Source organism: Anastrepha ludens, chromosome 5, assembly GCF_028408465.1.
Source record: "Anastrepha ludens isolate Willacy chromosome 5, idAnaLude1.1, whole genome shotgun sequence".
NCBI classification, from domain to species: domain Eukaryota; kingdom Metazoa; phylum Arthropoda; class Insecta; order Diptera; family Tephritidae; genus Anastrepha; species Anastrepha ludens.
In genome coordinates, this window is record NC_071501.1 from 35,661,806 (window position 1) to 35,679,202 (window position 17,397).

General features: G+C 33.5%; 4 protein-coding genes and 1 pseudogene across 4 annotated transcripts; 3 read left to right on the forward strand and 2 right to left on the reverse strand.

The window, feature by feature from the left end:
• Window positions 1-802: 802 nt before the first annotated feature.
• LOC128864637 (uncharacterized) lies at window positions 803-6,942 on the reverse strand (annotated as a pseudogene).
• On the forward strand, window positions 3,489-3,871 carry LOC128863307 (histone H2B). The gene has a single exon (XM_054102418.1). The coding sequence runs from the start codon at window positions 3,500-3,502 to the stop codon at window positions 3,869-3,871; it is 372 nt and encodes a 123-aa protein (XP_053958393.1). The 5' UTR covers window positions 3,489-3,499.
• Window positions 6,943-9,266: 2,324 nt separating the features above from the next.
• Window positions 9,267-9,649, forward strand: LOC128864350 (histone H2B). The gene has a single exon (XM_054103967.1). The coding sequence runs from the start codon at window positions 9,278-9,280 to the stop codon at window positions 9,647-9,649; it is 372 nt and encodes a 123-aa protein (XP_053959942.1). The 5' UTR covers window positions 9,267-9,277.
• Window positions 9,650-12,358: 2,709 nt separating this feature from the next.
• On the reverse strand, window positions 12,359-12,720 carry LOC128863310 (histone H4). Its single transcript, XM_054102421.1, has one exon. It carries the CDS (start codon window positions 12,668-12,670, stop codon window positions 12,359-12,361), a length of 312 nt encoding a protein of 103 aa, XP_053958396.1. The 5' UTR covers window positions 12,671-12,720.
• Window positions 12,721-15,044: 2,324 nt separating this feature from the next.
• On the forward strand, window positions 15,045-15,427 carry LOC128863308 (histone H2B). The gene has a single exon (XM_054102419.1). The coding sequence runs from the start codon at window positions 15,056-15,058 to the stop codon at window positions 15,425-15,427; it is 372 nt and encodes a 123-aa protein (XP_053958394.1). The 5' UTR covers window positions 15,045-15,055.
• The last annotated feature ends 1,970 nt before the right edge of the window (window positions 15,428-17,397 follow it).

The following is a 17,397-nucleotide window of genomic DNA, read 5'->3' on the forward strand; positions in this document are numbered from 1 at the left end:
GTGCATACAAAATTTTTTATTTAATTAATTAAATATTATTTTACTTTATAAAAAAATTTAACTTTTTCTTTAAAAAGTTTGCAATATATGTCAAAGCAAGGTACAAAATTCCCATATGTACATACATACGTGCTTACATACACGTATACAACTTGTATGCTTGGCGAAGGCAAAAGGCAAAGGTAGTAAGAGTATGATTGTATTCCAAAGTTAAAGAAATAAATATAAATATGAAAATATAATTTTAACTACATATATATTTTTAAAAAGTTGTATTTATGTAGCGAAAAAAATTATTTAACAATTAAATATATCAGGCTAGAGGCCTGGGTGTTAAAATACAGCCATAATCTATTTAACACGTTCGCGGACACTTAAAAATTCAGGAAGCTGCAAAAATAGATAGGCAATTATTTTTGAAACTAGTTGTAATATCCTAAATCTGATTACACATGTATTATAACTGTAGTCAGAATATCGTATTTTAACTGTTATATGAAAGTACTTAATGAATCAAGTGGTCATTACTTTAAAATGTATATTAATTACAAAAACTTAAAGTTACATGAAATTAAATGAATAAAACTTGGCTTTAAAATTTGAATGCTATAGCATTCACGTCCGCGAACGTGTTAATTGTATAATGAGAATGTACATATGTACTCATGCACATCAAATATAGAATCACAACAGAATTGTGAGTTTGTTTAAAATTTTAATTGTACAAAATTTTGAATCTTTGTTAAAAGAATATTGTGGTCCTGAAAAGGACCGTTTTTTAAATATGTACGCAAGAAATTATTTAACCGCCGAAACCGTATAAAGTACGGCCTTGTCTCTTTAAAGCGTACACAACATCCATAGCTGTAACTGTTTTCCTTTTGGCATGTTCAGTATAGGTAACTGCATCACGGATAACATTCTCCAAAAATACTTTTAAAACACCACGAGTTTCTTCATATATCAAACCAGATATACGTTTTACACCACCACGACGAGCTAAACGTCGAATAGCTGGTTTAGTGATACCTTGGATGTTATCACGTAAAACTTTGCGATGGCGTTTGGCACCACCTTTTCCCAAACCTTTACCACCTTTGCCGCGACCAGTCATTTTTTGATATTTACTATTTGCACAAGTAAGAATTTAACACTTTAACACTGTAACACTTCACCACCAATGAAATAACAGAAGCGAGAGCACATCTATTTATACCAAAATCTCACAACTGCAATACCCAAGACAAAAGGTACACCATACATCTATCTCGCTTCAACACATGCCTACATAATACATGGACTTGTGAAACGTATTAGTTGAAATTGCTACTTAAGATGTGAACGTCATACAATTTGTTATAGGTACAGTGTACAGTGTTCTATAGTGTTCAAGTGTGAGAAAATAATAAAGTGAGTAGCGAAAAATGGCTCGTACAAAGCAAACAGCCCGAAAATCGACTGGTGGAAAGGCACCACGTAAACAATTGGCGACAAAAGCTGCACGCAAAAGTGCACCAGCAACTGGTGGAGTTAAAAAGCCACATCGTTATCGTCCAGGTACAGTGGCGTTGCGTGAAATTCGTCGCTATCAAAAGAGTACCGAATTATTGATACGCAAATTGCCATTCCAGCGCTTGGTTCGTGAAATAGCGCAAGATTTCAAAACTGATCTACGTTTCCAAAGTTCTGCTGTTATGGCTCTACAAGAAGCAAGTGAAGCATACTTGGTTGGTCTTTTTGAAGATACCAATTTGTGTGCCATCCATGCTAAGCGTGTTACAATTATGCCAAAAGATATTCAATTGGCTAGACGTATTCGTGGTGAACGTGCTTAAATCAATAAGAAAACTTACGAAAAAACGGTCCTTTTCAGGACCACAATTTGTTAAACGAAAAAGATGAAAAATTTTATTGAAATATTTATGCATATATATGGGCCTGTTCGTAAATGCAAAAATTGGCAACACCGCAACTCATAAGTGGTCGAAAATGCAACAATGCAGTATATTGTGCGCAAATAGTAGCAAAACACAAATCATAAAAATGGCTGATGCAACAGATGTGTGCTGATTAGCAGTGGCAGTGCAGAATAATCATATTATGCAGCGCAGTGATGAATTTACGAATAGCCTCTATGTGTAGATATTTTTGTGTTTTCGTAAATGTATGTAGTACATACCTATACAGTTCTTTATCTACTCCATATCGTTTCTACTCGTGTGCTTTTAAGTATAGTTGGCATGCATGTATACACGTTTATGTAGGTATATGCACACATAACCAGTTTATAAGCAGCAATTTTGGCGCAATTCGGTAATATGTATAAACATATAATACACCTAATGGGATGCCACGTTCTTTATTAAGAATATTAAATGAATAAGAAAACTATTATAAAAAAAACGGTCCTTTTCGGGACCACAATTTGTTTAACGAAAAAGATCAAACATTTTGTTGGAATATTTATGCGTAAACATATATGATATTTTTGTGTTTTCGTTAATGTACGTAGTACAAACATACATATGCATTTCTTTATCTACTCCACATCATTTATACACGAGCGTTTTTTAGTACAGTCTGTAGGAATGTATACACATGTATGAATGAATATGTATACATAACCAGTTTATATGCCGCAGTTTTGGCGCAAATATACATGCGTCTATTCACATTCGATAATATGTATGAAAAAATAACACATTTAGTGAGAAATTATTTAAATCTCTTTGTAAATGTATTTTGTCGTCCTGAAAAGGACGGTTTGTTTGCGTCGGTATTTATAATTATAATTCGCCTATATTTTTCACTTTATGCTTTCTTTTCGGTCTTCTTTGGCAAAAGTACAGCTTGAATATTAGGCAAAACACCACCTTGAGCAATAGTTACGCCGGACAACAATTTATTCAATTCTTCATCGTTGCGAATGGCCAATTGTAAATGACGTGGGATGATTCTTGTCTTTTTGTTATCACGAGCAGCATTACCAGCCAATTCAAGAACTTCAGCTGCTAAATATTCCATAACTGCAGCTAGATAAACTGGAGCACCGGCACCAACACGCTCAGCATAATTGCCTTTGCGCAACAAACGATGAATACGACCAACTGGAAATTGAAGACCAGCACGATTTGAACGGGACTTTGCCTTTCCCTTAACTTTACCACCTTTACCGCGACCTGACATTTTCACTCTTATAGATTGTTCACTTCACTACACTAAAAAGCACTGTACTGTATTATACTCAATGTATAAGCACACTATTCACTGATACACAAAATGTGCGCTGCTTATATACTTTCTCGCTATGCTGAGCACCAACCCTTATACTGTGCTGTTGATCATCGTGCGTGTACTACTACTTCGTATTGTCTCGCCGAAGAGTTGGTCGGAAAATATACACTTAAGCCTGCACACGACACATGGTAGGTATAATAAGTGACAAATAGTGTGAGTGAAAATAAAATCATAAAATCATCAAAGTTGTGAAGAAATTAAAATGCCGCCAAAAACTAGTGGAAAAGCAGCAAAGAAAGCCGGTAAGGCTCAAAAGAATATTACTAAAAATGATAAGAAAAAGAAGCGTAAGAGGAAGGAAAGTTATGCTATCTACATCTATAAAGTGTTGAAACAAGTACATCCTGATACCGGTATTTCATCCAAGGCCATGAGCATTATGAATAGTTTTGTGAATGACATCTTTGAGCGCATTGCTGCGGAAGCGTCGCGTTTAGCTCACTATAACAAACGTTCAACCATCACCAGTCGCGAAATTCAAACTGCTGTACGTTTACTCTTGCCCGGTGAATTGGCCAAACATGCCGTCAGTGAAGGTACCAAAGCTGTTACCAAATATACCAGTTCCAAATAATTTTTCCAACTGAACTAATGGTATATAAATGATTGACCAAACAAGGCCCTTTTCAGGGCCACAAAATATAAATTAACAAAGAGAATGAGAAAATGTCTTCATTAATATCTCTACATACATACATATGTATGTATGTATGCACATTGAAATTAATTTTAAAATTCCTTAATATTGAAGAATACCAGAGCTATGTTCATATGGTTTCATTAGTCTATTAAATATGATATTGGTTTGTTGAACTACTTGGTTTTTAATTTTTAAATGTTTTCTACACACTGTAAGGAATAAATTCACTTTTGATCTTTTTGTTAAGAGATTTTGTAGCCCTGAAAAGGGCTTATTATTAATTAACCATGAGGTTCCGTTTGTAACTCACTTACAAACACCGTAAATTATTTACTTTTTACCTGCTGCTGTAGGTTTTTTTGCGGCTGGCTTTTTATTCGATGCAGACTTCTTGGATTTAGCAGCAGTTGCTTTTGCTTTAGCTGCTTTTGGCTTAGCAGTTGCAGATTTGGCTTTAGTTGGTTTCACTTTTAATGCACCACCCTTTTTTGCATCTTTCGCCTTAGCCTTTTCAGTTTTCTTCTTTTCAGCTGTTTTCTTACTGGCAACAGATTTTTTTACCTTTTTCTCACCACTTGCTGCCTTTTTGACTTTACTCAATGATTTTTTCTTTGATGCACCACTATCTGCTGCCTTCTTTTTAGCCTTAACCTTCTCTGCTGATTTTACGGCTTTTGATTTCAATTTTCCCTCGCTTGATTTACTAGCTGCAACTGATAGTTTGAATGAACCGGACGCACCCTTTCCTTTGGTTTGAATTAATTTGCCACTTGTAACAGCCGATTTCAAATAGCGTTTAATGAATGGTGCCAATTTTTGGGCATCACATTTGTATGTCGCACTAATATATTTCTTAATCGCCAAAAGTGATGAACCGCCACGTTCCTTTAAATTCTTAATTGATGCGTCGACCATTTGTTGTGTTGGTGGATGGGTAGGGGCAACCGACGGCTTTTTGGGTTTAGCTGCCTTAACCTTTTTGGCAACAACTTTTTTTTCAGCAATAGTAGCAGCAGTAGCTACTGGGGAGCTTACATTCACAACAGCAACTGAATCAGACATCTTTATTTATATATTGTAGATTAAAACCTCACTTTAAACACTTCACTCACTTTATGCACTGTACGCACTACACCAATAGAGCACTGGTAAATAAAGATAATTTCTGGAATTCAATATGTTGTTTAACTCTGTTTAAAATTTGAGAAGCAGAGCGAAAAGATGATAATCAAATTTTCACGTTCCAGTGCTATTTAGTGCTGCTATATGACAAACTTTAAGATTTATTTAATTCACTAAAATTCACTGAATTTACTAATTCAACAAATGAATATCTATAACGATAGTATGCATGTATCACTTCCATATCAATATACTTAAATTGGAATAAAGTCAATATTTTTCTTGTAACGAGTGTTTTAGTCGAAACTTTGTACTCAAAATATTACATTTTCGCTAGTTTTAGTCGATTTTCTTAAAACTCCTTAATATAAATCAATTATTACTATTGAAAATATAAAATATATCAAATTATCAATCATCTGAACAGTTTATTTTATATATTACTTAAAATAATATGCTTGAAAAAATAAAATTAAATATCTCCATGGTATCACCAGAGCAATTCTCAGTGGCGTTAGTTGGATGCATGAAATAATCCAATATTTTGATGAATATTGAAAACTTTAATTTTGGTTGAAATGAGTGATGGTAATGAAATAAATAAATTTCACTAATGTGAATTATTTTAATATAATATTTAATTTTTTTATATTAATGCAAATATTCACTAATCAATCGCATTTTTAAATATGTATATATATATATATATATATATATGTGTGCATACAAAATTTTTTATTTAATTAATTAAATATTATTTTACTTTATAAAAAAATTTAACTTTTTCTTTAAAAAGTTTGCAATATATGTCAAAGCAAGGTACAAAATTCCCATATGTACATACATACGTGCTTACATACACGTATACAACTTGTATGCTTGGCGAAGGCAAAAGGCAAAGGTAGTAAGAGTATGATTGTATTCCAAAGTTAAAGAAATAAATATAAATATGAAAATATAATTTTAACTACATATATATTTTTAAAAAGTTGTATTTATGTAGCGAAAAAAATTATTTAACAATTAAATATATCAGGCTAGAGGCCTGGGTGTTAAAATACAGCCATAATCTATTTAACACGTTCGCGGACACTTAAAAATTCAGGAAGCTGCAAAAATAGATAGGCAATTATTTTTGAAACTAGTTGTAATATCCTAAATCTGATTACACATGTATTATAACTGTAGTCAGAATATCGTATTTTAACTGTTATATGAAAGTACTTAATGAATCAAGTGGTCATTACTTTAAAATGTATATTAATTACAAAAACTTAAAGTTACATGAAATTAAATGAATAAAACTTGGCTTTAAAATTTGAATGCTATAGCATTCACGTCCGCGAACGTGTTAATTGTATAATGAGAATGTACATATGTACTCATGCACATCAAATATAGAATCACAACAGAATTGTGAGTTTGTTTAAAATTTTAATTGTACAAAATTTTGAATCTTTGTTAAAAGAATATTGTGGTCCTGAAAAGGACCGTTTTTTAAATATGTACGCAAGAAATTATTTAACCGCCGAAACCGTATAAAGTACGGCCTTGTCTCTTTAAAGCGTACACAACATCCATAGCTGTAACTGTTTTCCTTTTGGCATGTTCAGTATAGGTAACTGCATCACGGATAACATTCTCCAAAAATACTTTTAAAACACCACGAGTTTCTTCATATATCAAACCAGATATACGTTTTACACCACCACGACGAGCTAAACGTCGAATAGCTGGTTTAGTGATACCTTGGATGTTATCACGTAAAACTTTGCGATGGCGTTTGGCACCACCTTTTCCCAAACCTTTACCACCTTTGCCGCGACCAGTCATTTTTTGATATTTACTATTTGCACAAGTAAGAATTTAACACTTTAACACTGTAACACTTCACCACCAATGAAATAACAGAAGCGAGAGCACATCTATTTATACCAAAATCTCACAACTGCAATACCCAAGACAAAAGGTACACCATACATCTATCTCGCTTCAACACATGCCTACATAATACATGGACTTGTGAAACGTATTAGTTGAAATTGCTACTTAAGATGTGAACGTCATACAATTTGTTATAGGTACAGTGTACAGTGTTCTATAGTGTTCAAGTGTGAGAAAATAATAAAGTGAGTAGCGAAAAATGGCTCGTACAAAGCAAACAGCCCGAAAATCGACTGGTGGAAAGGCACCACGTAAACAATTGGCGACAAAAGCTGCACGCAAAAGTGCACCAGCAACTGGTGGAGTTAAAAAGCCACATCGTTATCGTCCAGGTACAGTGGCGTTGCGTGAAATTCGTCGCTATCAAAAGAGTACCGAATTATTGATACGCAAATTGCCATTCCAGCGCTTGGTTCGTGAAATAGCGCAAGATTTCAAAACTGATCTACGTTTCCAAAGTTCTGCTGTTATGGCTCTACAAGAAGCAAGTGAAGCATACTTGGTTGGTCTTTTTGAAGATACCAATTTGTGTGCCATCCATGCTAAGCGTGTTACAATTATGCCAAAAGATATTCAATTGGCTAGACGTATTCGTGGTGAACGTGCTTAAATCAATAAGAAAACTTACGAAAAAACGGTCCTTTTCAGGACCACAATTTGTTAAACGAAAAAGATGAAAAATTTTATTGAAATATTTATGCATATATATGGGCCTGTTCGTAAATGCAAAAATTGGCAACACCGCAACTCATAAGTGGTCGAAAATGCAACAATGCAGTATATTGTGCGCAAATAGTAGCAAAACACAAATCATAAAAATGGCTGATGCAACAGATGTGTGCTGATTAGCAGTGGCAGTGCAGAATAATCATATTATGCAGCGCAGTGATGAATTTACGAATAGCCTCTATGTGTAGATATTTTTGTGTTTTCGTAAATGTATGTAGTACATACCTATACAGTTCTTTATCTACTCCATATCGTTTCTACTCGTGTGCTTTTAAGTATAGTTGGCATGCATGTATACACGTTTATGTAGGTATATGCACACATAACCAGTTTATAAGCAGCAATTTTGGCGCAATTCGGTAATATGTATAAACATATAATACACCTAATGGGATGCCACGTTCTTTATTAAGAATATTAAATGAATAAGAAAACTATTATAAAAAAAACGGTCCTTTTCGGGACCACAATTTGTTTAACGAAAAAGATCAAACATTTTGTTGGAATATTTATGCGTAAACATATATGATATTTTTGTGTTTTCGTTAATGTACGTAGTACAAACATACATATGCATTTCTTTATCTACTCCACATCATTTATACACGAGCGTTTTTTAGTACAGTCTGTAGGAATGTATACACATGTATGAATGAATATGTATACATAACCAGTTTATATGCCGCAGTTTTGGCGCAAATATACATGCGTCTATTCACATTCGATAATATGTATGAAAAAATAACACATTTAGTGAGAAATTATTTAAATCTCTTTGTAAATGTATTTTGTCGTCCTGAAAAGGACGGTTTGTTTGCGTCGGTATTTATAATTATAATTCGCCTATATTTTTCACTTTATGCTTTCTTTTCGGTCTTCTTTGGCAAAAGTACAGCTTGAATATTAGGCAAAACACCACCTTGAGCAATAGTTACGCCGGACAACAATTTATTCAATTCTTCATCGTTGCGAATGGCCAATTGTAAATGACGTGGGATGATTCTTGTCTTTTTGTTATCACGAGCAGCATTACCAGCCAATTCAAGAACTTCAGCTGCTAAATATTCCATAACTGCAGCTAGATAAACTGGAGCACCGGCACCAACACGCTCAGCATAATTGCCTTTGCGCAACAAACGATGAATACGACCAACTGGAAATTGAAGACCAGCACGATTTGAACGGGACTTTGCCTTTCCCTTAACTTTACCACCTTTACCGCGACCTGACATTTTCACTCTTATAGATTGTTCACTTCACTACACTAAAAAGCACTGTACTGTATTATACTCAATGTATAAGCACACTATTCACTGATACACAAAATGTGCGCTGCTTATATACTTTCTCGCTATGCTGAGCACCAACCCTTATACTGTGCTGTTGATCATCGTGCGTGTACTACTACTTCGTATTGTCTCGCCGAAGAGTTGGTCGGAAAATATACACTTAAGCCTGCACACGACACATGGTAGGTATAATAAGTGACAAATAGTGTGAGTGAAAATAAAATCATAAAATCATCAAAGTTGTGAAGAAATTAAAATGCCGCCAAAAACTAGTGGAAAAGCAGCAAAGAAAGCCGGTAAGGCTCAAAAGAATATTACTAAAAATGATAAGAAAAAGAAGCGTAAGAGGAAGGAAAGTTATGCTATCTACATCTATAAAGTGTTGAAACAAGTACATCCTGATACCGGTATTTCATCCAAGGCCATGAGCATTATGAATAGTTTTGTGAATGACATCTTTGAGCGCATTGCTGCGGAAGCGTCGCGTTTAGCTCACTATAACAAACGTTCAACCATCACCAGTCGCGAAATTCAAACTGCTGTACGTTTACTCTTGCCCGGTGAATTGGCCAAACATGCCGTCAGTGAAGGTACCAAAGCTGTTACCAAATATACCAGTTCCAAATAATTTTTCCAACTGAACTAATGGTATATAAATGATTGACCAAACAAGGCCCTTTTCAGGGCCACAAAATATAAATTAACAAAGAGAATGAGAAAATGTCTTCATTAATATCTCTACATACATACATATGTATGTATGTATGCACATTGAAATTAATTTTAAAATTCCTTAATATTGAAGAATACCAGAGCTATGTTCATATGGTTTCATTAGTCTATTAAATATGATATTGGTTTGTTGAACTACTTGGTTTTTAATTTTTAAATGTTTTCTACACACTGTAAGGAATAAATTCACTTTTGATCTTTTTGTTAAGAGATTTTGTAGCCCTGAAAAGGGCTTATTATTAATTAACCATGAGGTTCCGTTTGTAACTCACTTACAAACACCGTAAATTATTTACTTTTTACCTGCTGCTGTAGGTTTTTTTGCGGCTGGCTTTTTATTCGATGCAGACTTCTTGGATTTAGCAGCAGTTGCTTTTGCTTTAGCTGCTTTTGGCTTAGCAGTTGCAGATTTGGCTTTAGTTGGTTTCACTTTTAATGCACCACCCTTTTTTGCATCTTTCGCCTTAGCCTTTTCAGTTTTCTTCTTTTCAGCTGTTTTCTTACTGGCAACAGATTTTTTTACCTTTTTCTCACCACTTGCCGCCTTTTTGACTTTACTCAATGATTTTTTCTTTGATGCACCACTATCTGCTGCCTTCTTTTTAGCCTTAACCTTCTCTGCTGATTTTACGGCTTTTGATTTCAATTTTCCCTCGCTTGATTTACTAGCTGCAACTGATAGTTTGAATGAACCGGACGCACCTTTTCCTTTGGTTTGAATTAATTTGCCACTTGTAACAGCCGATTTCAAATAGCGTTTAATGAATGGTGCCAATTTTTGGGCATCACATTTGTATGTCGCACTAATATATTTCTTAATCGCCAAAAGTGATGAACCGCCACGTTCCTTTAAATTCTTAATTGATGCGTCGACCATTTGTTGTGTTGGTGGATGGGTAGGGGCAACCGACGGCTTTTTGGGTTTAGCTGCCTTAACCTTTTTGGCAACAACTTTTTTTTCAGCAATAGTAGCAGCAGTAGCTACTGGGGAGCTTACATTCACAACAGCAACTGAATCAGACATCTTTATTTATATATTGTAGATTAAAACCTCACTTTAAACACTTCACTCACTTTATGCACTGTACGCACTACACCAATAGAGCACTGGTAAATAAAGATAATTTCTGGAATTCAATATGTTGTTTAACTCTGTTTAAAATTTGAGAAGCAGAGCGAAAAGATGATAATCAAATTTTCACGTTCCAGTGCTATTTAGTGCTGCTATATGACAAACTTTAAGATTTATTTAATTCACTAAAATTCACTGAATTTACTAATTCAACAAATGAATATCTATAACGATAGTATGCATGTATCACTTCCATATCAATATACTTAAATTGGAATAAAGTCAATATTTTTCTTGTAACGAGTGTTTTAGTCGAAACTTTGTACTCAAAATATTACATTTTCGCTAGTTTTAGTCGATTTTCTTAAAACTCCTTAATATAAATCAATTATTACTATTGAAAATATAAAATATATCAAATTATCAATCATCTGAACAGTTTATTTTATATATTACTTAAAATAATATGCTTGAAAAAATAAAATTAAATATCTCCATGGTATCACCAGAGCAATTCTCAGTGGCGTTAGTTGGATGCATGAAATAATCCAATATTTTGATGAATATTGAAAACTTTAATTTTGGTTGAAATGAGTGATGGTAATGAAATAAATAAATTTCACTAATGTGAATTATTTTAATATAATATTTAATTTTTTTATATTAATGCAAATATTCACTAATCAATCGCATTTTTAAATATGTATATATATATATATATATATATATGTGTGCATACAAAATTTTTTATTTAATTAATTAAATATTATTTTACTTTATAAAAAAATTTAACTTTTTCTTTAAAAAGTTTGCAATATATGTCAAAGCAAGGTACAAAATTCCCATATGTACATACATACGTGCTTACATACACGTATACAACTTGTATGCTTGGCGAAGGCAAAAGGCAAAGGTAGTAAGAGTATGATTGTATTCCAAAGTTAAAGAAATAAATATAAATATGAAAATATAATTTTAACTACATATATATTTTTAAAAAGTTGTATTTATGTAGCGAAAAAAATTATTTAACAATTAAATATATCAGGCTAGAGGCCTGGGTGTTAAAATACAGCCATAATCTATTTAACACGTTCGCGGACACTTAAAAATTCAGGAAGCTGCAAAAATAGATAGGCAATTATTTTTGAAACTAGTTGTAATATCCTAAATCTGATTACACATGTATTATAACTGTAGTCAGAATATCGTATTTTAACTGTTATATGAAAGTACTTAATGAATCAAGTGGTCATTACTTTAAAATGTATATTAATTACAAAAACTTAAAGTTACATGAAATTAAATGAATAAAACTTGGCTTTAAAATTTGAATGCTATAGCATTCACGTCCGCGAACGTGTTAATTGTATAATGAGAATGTACATATGTACTCATGCACATCAAATATAGAATCACAACAGAATTGTGAGTTTGTTTAAAATTTTAATTGTACAAAATTTTGAATCTTTGTTAAAAGAATATTGTGGTCCTGAAAAGGACCGTTTTTTAAATATGTACGCAAGAAATTATTTAACCGCCGAAACCGTATAAAGTACGGCCTTGTCTCTTTAAAGCGTACACAACATCCATAGCTGTAACTGTTTTCCTTTTGGCATGTTCAGTATAGGTAACTGCATCACGGATAACATTCTCCAAAAATACTTTTAAAACACCACGAGTTTCTTCATATATCAAACCAGATATACGTTTTACACCACCACGACGAGCTAAACGTCGAATAGCTGGTTTAGTGATACCTTGGATGTTATCACGTAAAACTTTGCGATGGCGTTTGGCACCACCTTTTCCCAAACCTTTACCACCTTTGCCGCGACCAGTCATTTTTTGATATTTACTATTTGCACAAGTAAGAATTTAACACTTTAACACTGTAACACTTCACCACCAATGAAATAACAGAAGCGAGAGCACATCTATTTATACCAAAATCTCACAACTGCAATACCCAAGACAAAAGGTACACCATACATCTATCTCGCTTCAACACATGCCTACATAATACATGGACTTGTGAAACGTATTAGTTGAAATTGCTACTTAAGATGTGAACGTCATACAATTTGTTATAGGTACAGTGTACAGTGTTCTATAGTGTTCAAGTGTGAGAAAATAATAAAGTGAGTAGCGAAAAATGGCTCGTACAAAGCAAACAGCCCGAAAATCGACTGGTGGAAAGGCACCACGTAAACAATTGGCGACAAAAGCTGCACGCAAAAGTGCACCAGCAACTGGTGGAGTTAAAAAGCCACATCGTTATCGTCCAGGTACAGTGGCGTTGCGTGAAATTCGTCGCTATCAAAAGAGTACCGAATTATTGATACGCAAATTGCCATTCCAGCGCTTGGTTCGTGAAATAGCGCAAGATTTCAAAACTGATCTACGTTTCCAAAGTTCTGCTGTTATGGCTCTACAAGAAGCAAGTGAAGCATACTTGGTTGGTCTTTTTGAAGATACCAATTTGTGTGCCATCCATGCTAAGCGTGTTACAATTATGCCAAAAGATATTCAATTGGCTAGACGTATTCGTGGTGAACGTGCTTAAATCAATAAGAAAACTTACGAAAAAACGGTCCTTTTCAGGACCACAATTTGTTAAACGAAAAAGATGAAAAATTTTATTGAAATATTTATGCATATATATGGGCCTGTTCGTAAATGCAAAAATTGGCAACACCGCAACTCATAAGTGGTCGAAAATGCAACAATGCAGTATATTGTGCGCAAATAGTAGCAAAACACAAATCATAAAAATGGCTGATGCAACAGATGTGTGCTGATTAGCAGTGGCAGTGCAGAATAATCATATTATGCAGCGCAGTGATGAATTTACGAATAGCCTCTATGTGTAGATATTTTTGTGTTTTCGTAAATGTATGTAGTACATACCTATACAGTTCTTTATCTACTCCATATCGTTTCTACTCGTGTGCTTTTAAGTATAGTTGGCATGCATGTATACACGTTTATGTAGGTATATGCACACATAACCAGTTTATAAGCAGCAATTTTGGCGCAATTCGGTAATATGTATAAACATATAATACACCTAATGGGATGCCACGTTCTTTATTAAGAATATTAAATGAATAAGAAAACTATTATAAAAAAAACGGTCCTTTTCGGGACCACAATTTGTTTAACGAAAAAGATCAAACATTTTGTTGGAATATTTATGCGTAAACATATATGATATTTTTGTGTTTTCGTTAATGTACGTAGTACAAACATACATATGCATTTCTTTATCTACTCCACATCATTTATACACGAGCGTTTTTTAGTACAGTCTGTAGGAATGTATACACATGTATGAATGAATATGTATACATAACCAGTTTATATGCCGCAGTTTTGGCGCAAATATACATGCGTCTATTCACATTCGATAATATGTATGAAAAAATAACACATTTAGTGAGAAATTATTTAAATCTCTTTGTAAATGTATTTTGTCGTCCTGAAAAGGACGGTTTGTTTGCGTCGGTATTTATAATTATAATTCGCCTATATTTTTCACTTTATGCTTTCTTTTCGGTCTTCTTTGGCAAAAGTACAGCTTGAATATTAGGCAAAACACCACCTTGAGCAATAGTTACGCCGGACAACAATTTATTCAATTCTTCATCGTTGCGAATGGCCAATTGTAAATGACGTGGGATGATTCTTGTCTTTTTGTTATCACGAGCAGCATTACCAGCCAATTCAAGAACTTCAGCTGCTAAATATTCCATAACTGCAGCTAGATAAACTGGAGCACCGGCACCAACACGCTCAGCATAATTGCCTTTGCGCAACAAACGATGAATACGACCAACTGGAAATTGAAGACCAGCACGATTTGAACGGGACTTTGCCTTTCCCTTAACTTTACCACCTTTACCGCGACCTGACATTTTCACTCTTATAGATTGTTCACTTCACTACACTAAAAAGCACTGTACTGTATTATACTCAATGTATAAGCACACTATTCACTGATACACAAAATGTGCGCTGCTTATATACTTTCTCGCTATGCTGAGCACCAACCCTTATACTGTGCTGTTGATCATCGTGCGTGTACTACTACTTCGTATTGTCTCGCCGAAGAGTTGGTCGGAAAATATACACTTAAGCCTGCACACGACACATGGTAGGTATAATAAGTGACAAATAGTGTGAGTGAAAATAAAATCATAAAATCATCAAAGTTGTGAAGAAATTAAAATGCCGCCAAAAACTAGTGGAAAAGCAGCAAAGAAAGCCGGTAAGGCTCAAAAGAATATTACTAAAAATGATAAGAAAAAGAAGCGTAAGAGGAAGGAAAGTTATGCTATCTACATCTATAAAGTGTTGAAACAAGTACATCCTGATACCGGTATTTCATCCAAGGCCATGAGCATTATGAATAGTTTTGTGAATGACATCTTTGAGCGCATTGCTGCGGAAGCGTCGCGTTTAGCTCACTATAACAAACGTTCAACCATCACCAGTCGCGAAATTCAAACTGCTGTACGTTTACTCTTGCCCGGTGAATTGGCCAAACATGCCGTCAGTGAAGGTACCAAAGCTGTTACCAAATATACCAGTTCCAAATAATTTTTCCAACTGAACTAATGGTATATAAATGATTGACCAAACAAGGCCCTTTTCAGGGCCACAAAATATAAATTAACAAAGAGAATGAGAAAATGTCTTCATTAATATCTCTACATACATACATATGTATGTATGTATGCACATTGAAATTAATTTTAAAATTCCTTAATATTGAAGAATACCAGAGCTATGTTCATATGGTTTCATTAGTCTATTAAATATGATATTGGTTTGTTGAACTACTTGGTTTTTAATTTTTAAATGTTTTCTACACACTGTAAGGAATAAATTCACTTTTGATCTTTTTGTTAAGAGATTTTGTAGCCCTGAAAAGGGCTTATTATTAATTAACCATGAGGTTCCGTTTGTAACTCACTTACAAACACCGTAAATTATTTACTTTTTACCTGCTGCTGTAGGTTTTTTTGCGGCTGGCTTTTTATTCGATGCAGACTTCTTGGATTTAGCAGCAGTTGCTTTTGCTTTAGCTGCTTTTGGCTTAGCAGTTGCAGATTTGGCTTTAGTTGGTTTCACTTTTAATGCACCACCCTTTTTTGCATCTTTCGCCTTAGCCTTTTCAGTTTTCTTCTTTTCAGCTGTTTTCTTACTGGCAACAGATTTTTTTACCTTTTTCTCACCACTTGCTGCCTTTTTGACTTTACTCAATGATTTTTTCTTTGATGCACCACTATCTGCTGCCTTCTTTTTAGCCTTAACCTTCTCTGCTGATTTTACGGCTTTTGATTTCAATTTTCCCTCGCTTGATTTACTAGCTGCAACTGATAGTTTGAATGAACCGGACGCACCCTTTCCTTTGGTTTGAATTAATTTGCCACTTGTAACAGCCGATTTCAAATAGCGTTTAATGAATGGTGCCAATTTTTGGGCATCACATTTGTATGTCGCACTAATATATTTCTTAATCGCCAAAAGTGATGAACCGCCACGTTCCTTTAAATTCTTAATTGATGCGTCGACCATTTGTTGTGTTGGTGGATGGGTAGGGGCAACCGACGGCTTTTTGGGTTTAGCTGCCTTAACCTTTTTGGCAACAACTTTTTTTTCAGCAATAGTAGCAGCAGTAGCTACTGGGGAGCTTACATTCACAACAGCAACTGAATCAGACATCTTTATTTATATATTGTAGATTAAAACCTCACTTTAAACACTTCACTCACTTTATGCACTGTACGCACTACACCAATAGAGCACTGGTAAATAAAGATAATTTCTGGAATTCAATATGTTGTTTAACTCTGTTTAAAATTTGAGAAGCAGAGCGAAAAGATGATAATCAAATTTTCACGTTCCAGTGCTATTTAGTGCTGCTATATGACAAACTTTAAGATTTATTTAATTCACTAAAATTCACTGAATTTACTAATTCAACAAATGAATATCTATAACGATAGTATGCATGTATCACTTCCATATCAATATACTTAAATTGGAATAAAGTCAATATTTTTCTTGTAACGAGTGTTTTAGTCGAAACTTTGTACTCAAAATATTACATTTTCGCTAGTTTTAGTCGATTTTCTTAAAACTCCTTAATATAAATCAATTATTACTATTGAAAATATAAAATATATCAAATTATCAATCATCTGAACAGTTTATTTTATATATTACTTAAAATAATATGCTTGAAAAAATAAAATTAAATATCTCCATGGTATCACCAGAGCAATTCTCAGTGGCGTTAGTTGGATGCATGAAATAATCCAATATTTTGATGAATATTGAAAACTTTAATTTTGGTTGAAATGAGTGATGGTAATGAAATAAATAAATTTCACTAATGTGAATTATTTTAATATAATATTTAATTTTTTTATATTAATGCAAATATTCACTAATCAATCGCATTTTTAAATATGTATATATATATATATATATATATATGTGTGCATACAAAATTTTTTATTTAATTAATTAAATATTATTTTACTTTATAAAAAAATTTAACT

Excerpts from the sequence above, each read along its gene's own strand:
- LOC128863307 (XM_054102418.1), top strand. The coding sequence starts at position 3,500 with ATGCCGCCAAAAACTAGTGGAAAAGCAGCAAAGAAAGCCGGTAAGGCT.
- LOC128864350 (XM_054103967.1), top strand. The coding sequence starts at position 9,278 with ATGCCGCCAAAAACTAGTGGAAAAGCAGCAAAGAAAGCCGGTAAGGCT.
- LOC128863310 (XM_054102421.1), bottom strand. The coding sequence starts at position 12,670 with ATGACTGGTCGCGGCAAAGGTGGTAAAGGTTTGGGAAAAGGTGGTGCC.
- LOC128863308 (XM_054102419.1), top strand. The coding sequence starts at position 15,056 with ATGCCGCCAAAAACTAGTGGAAAAGCAGCAAAGAAAGCCGGTAAGGCT.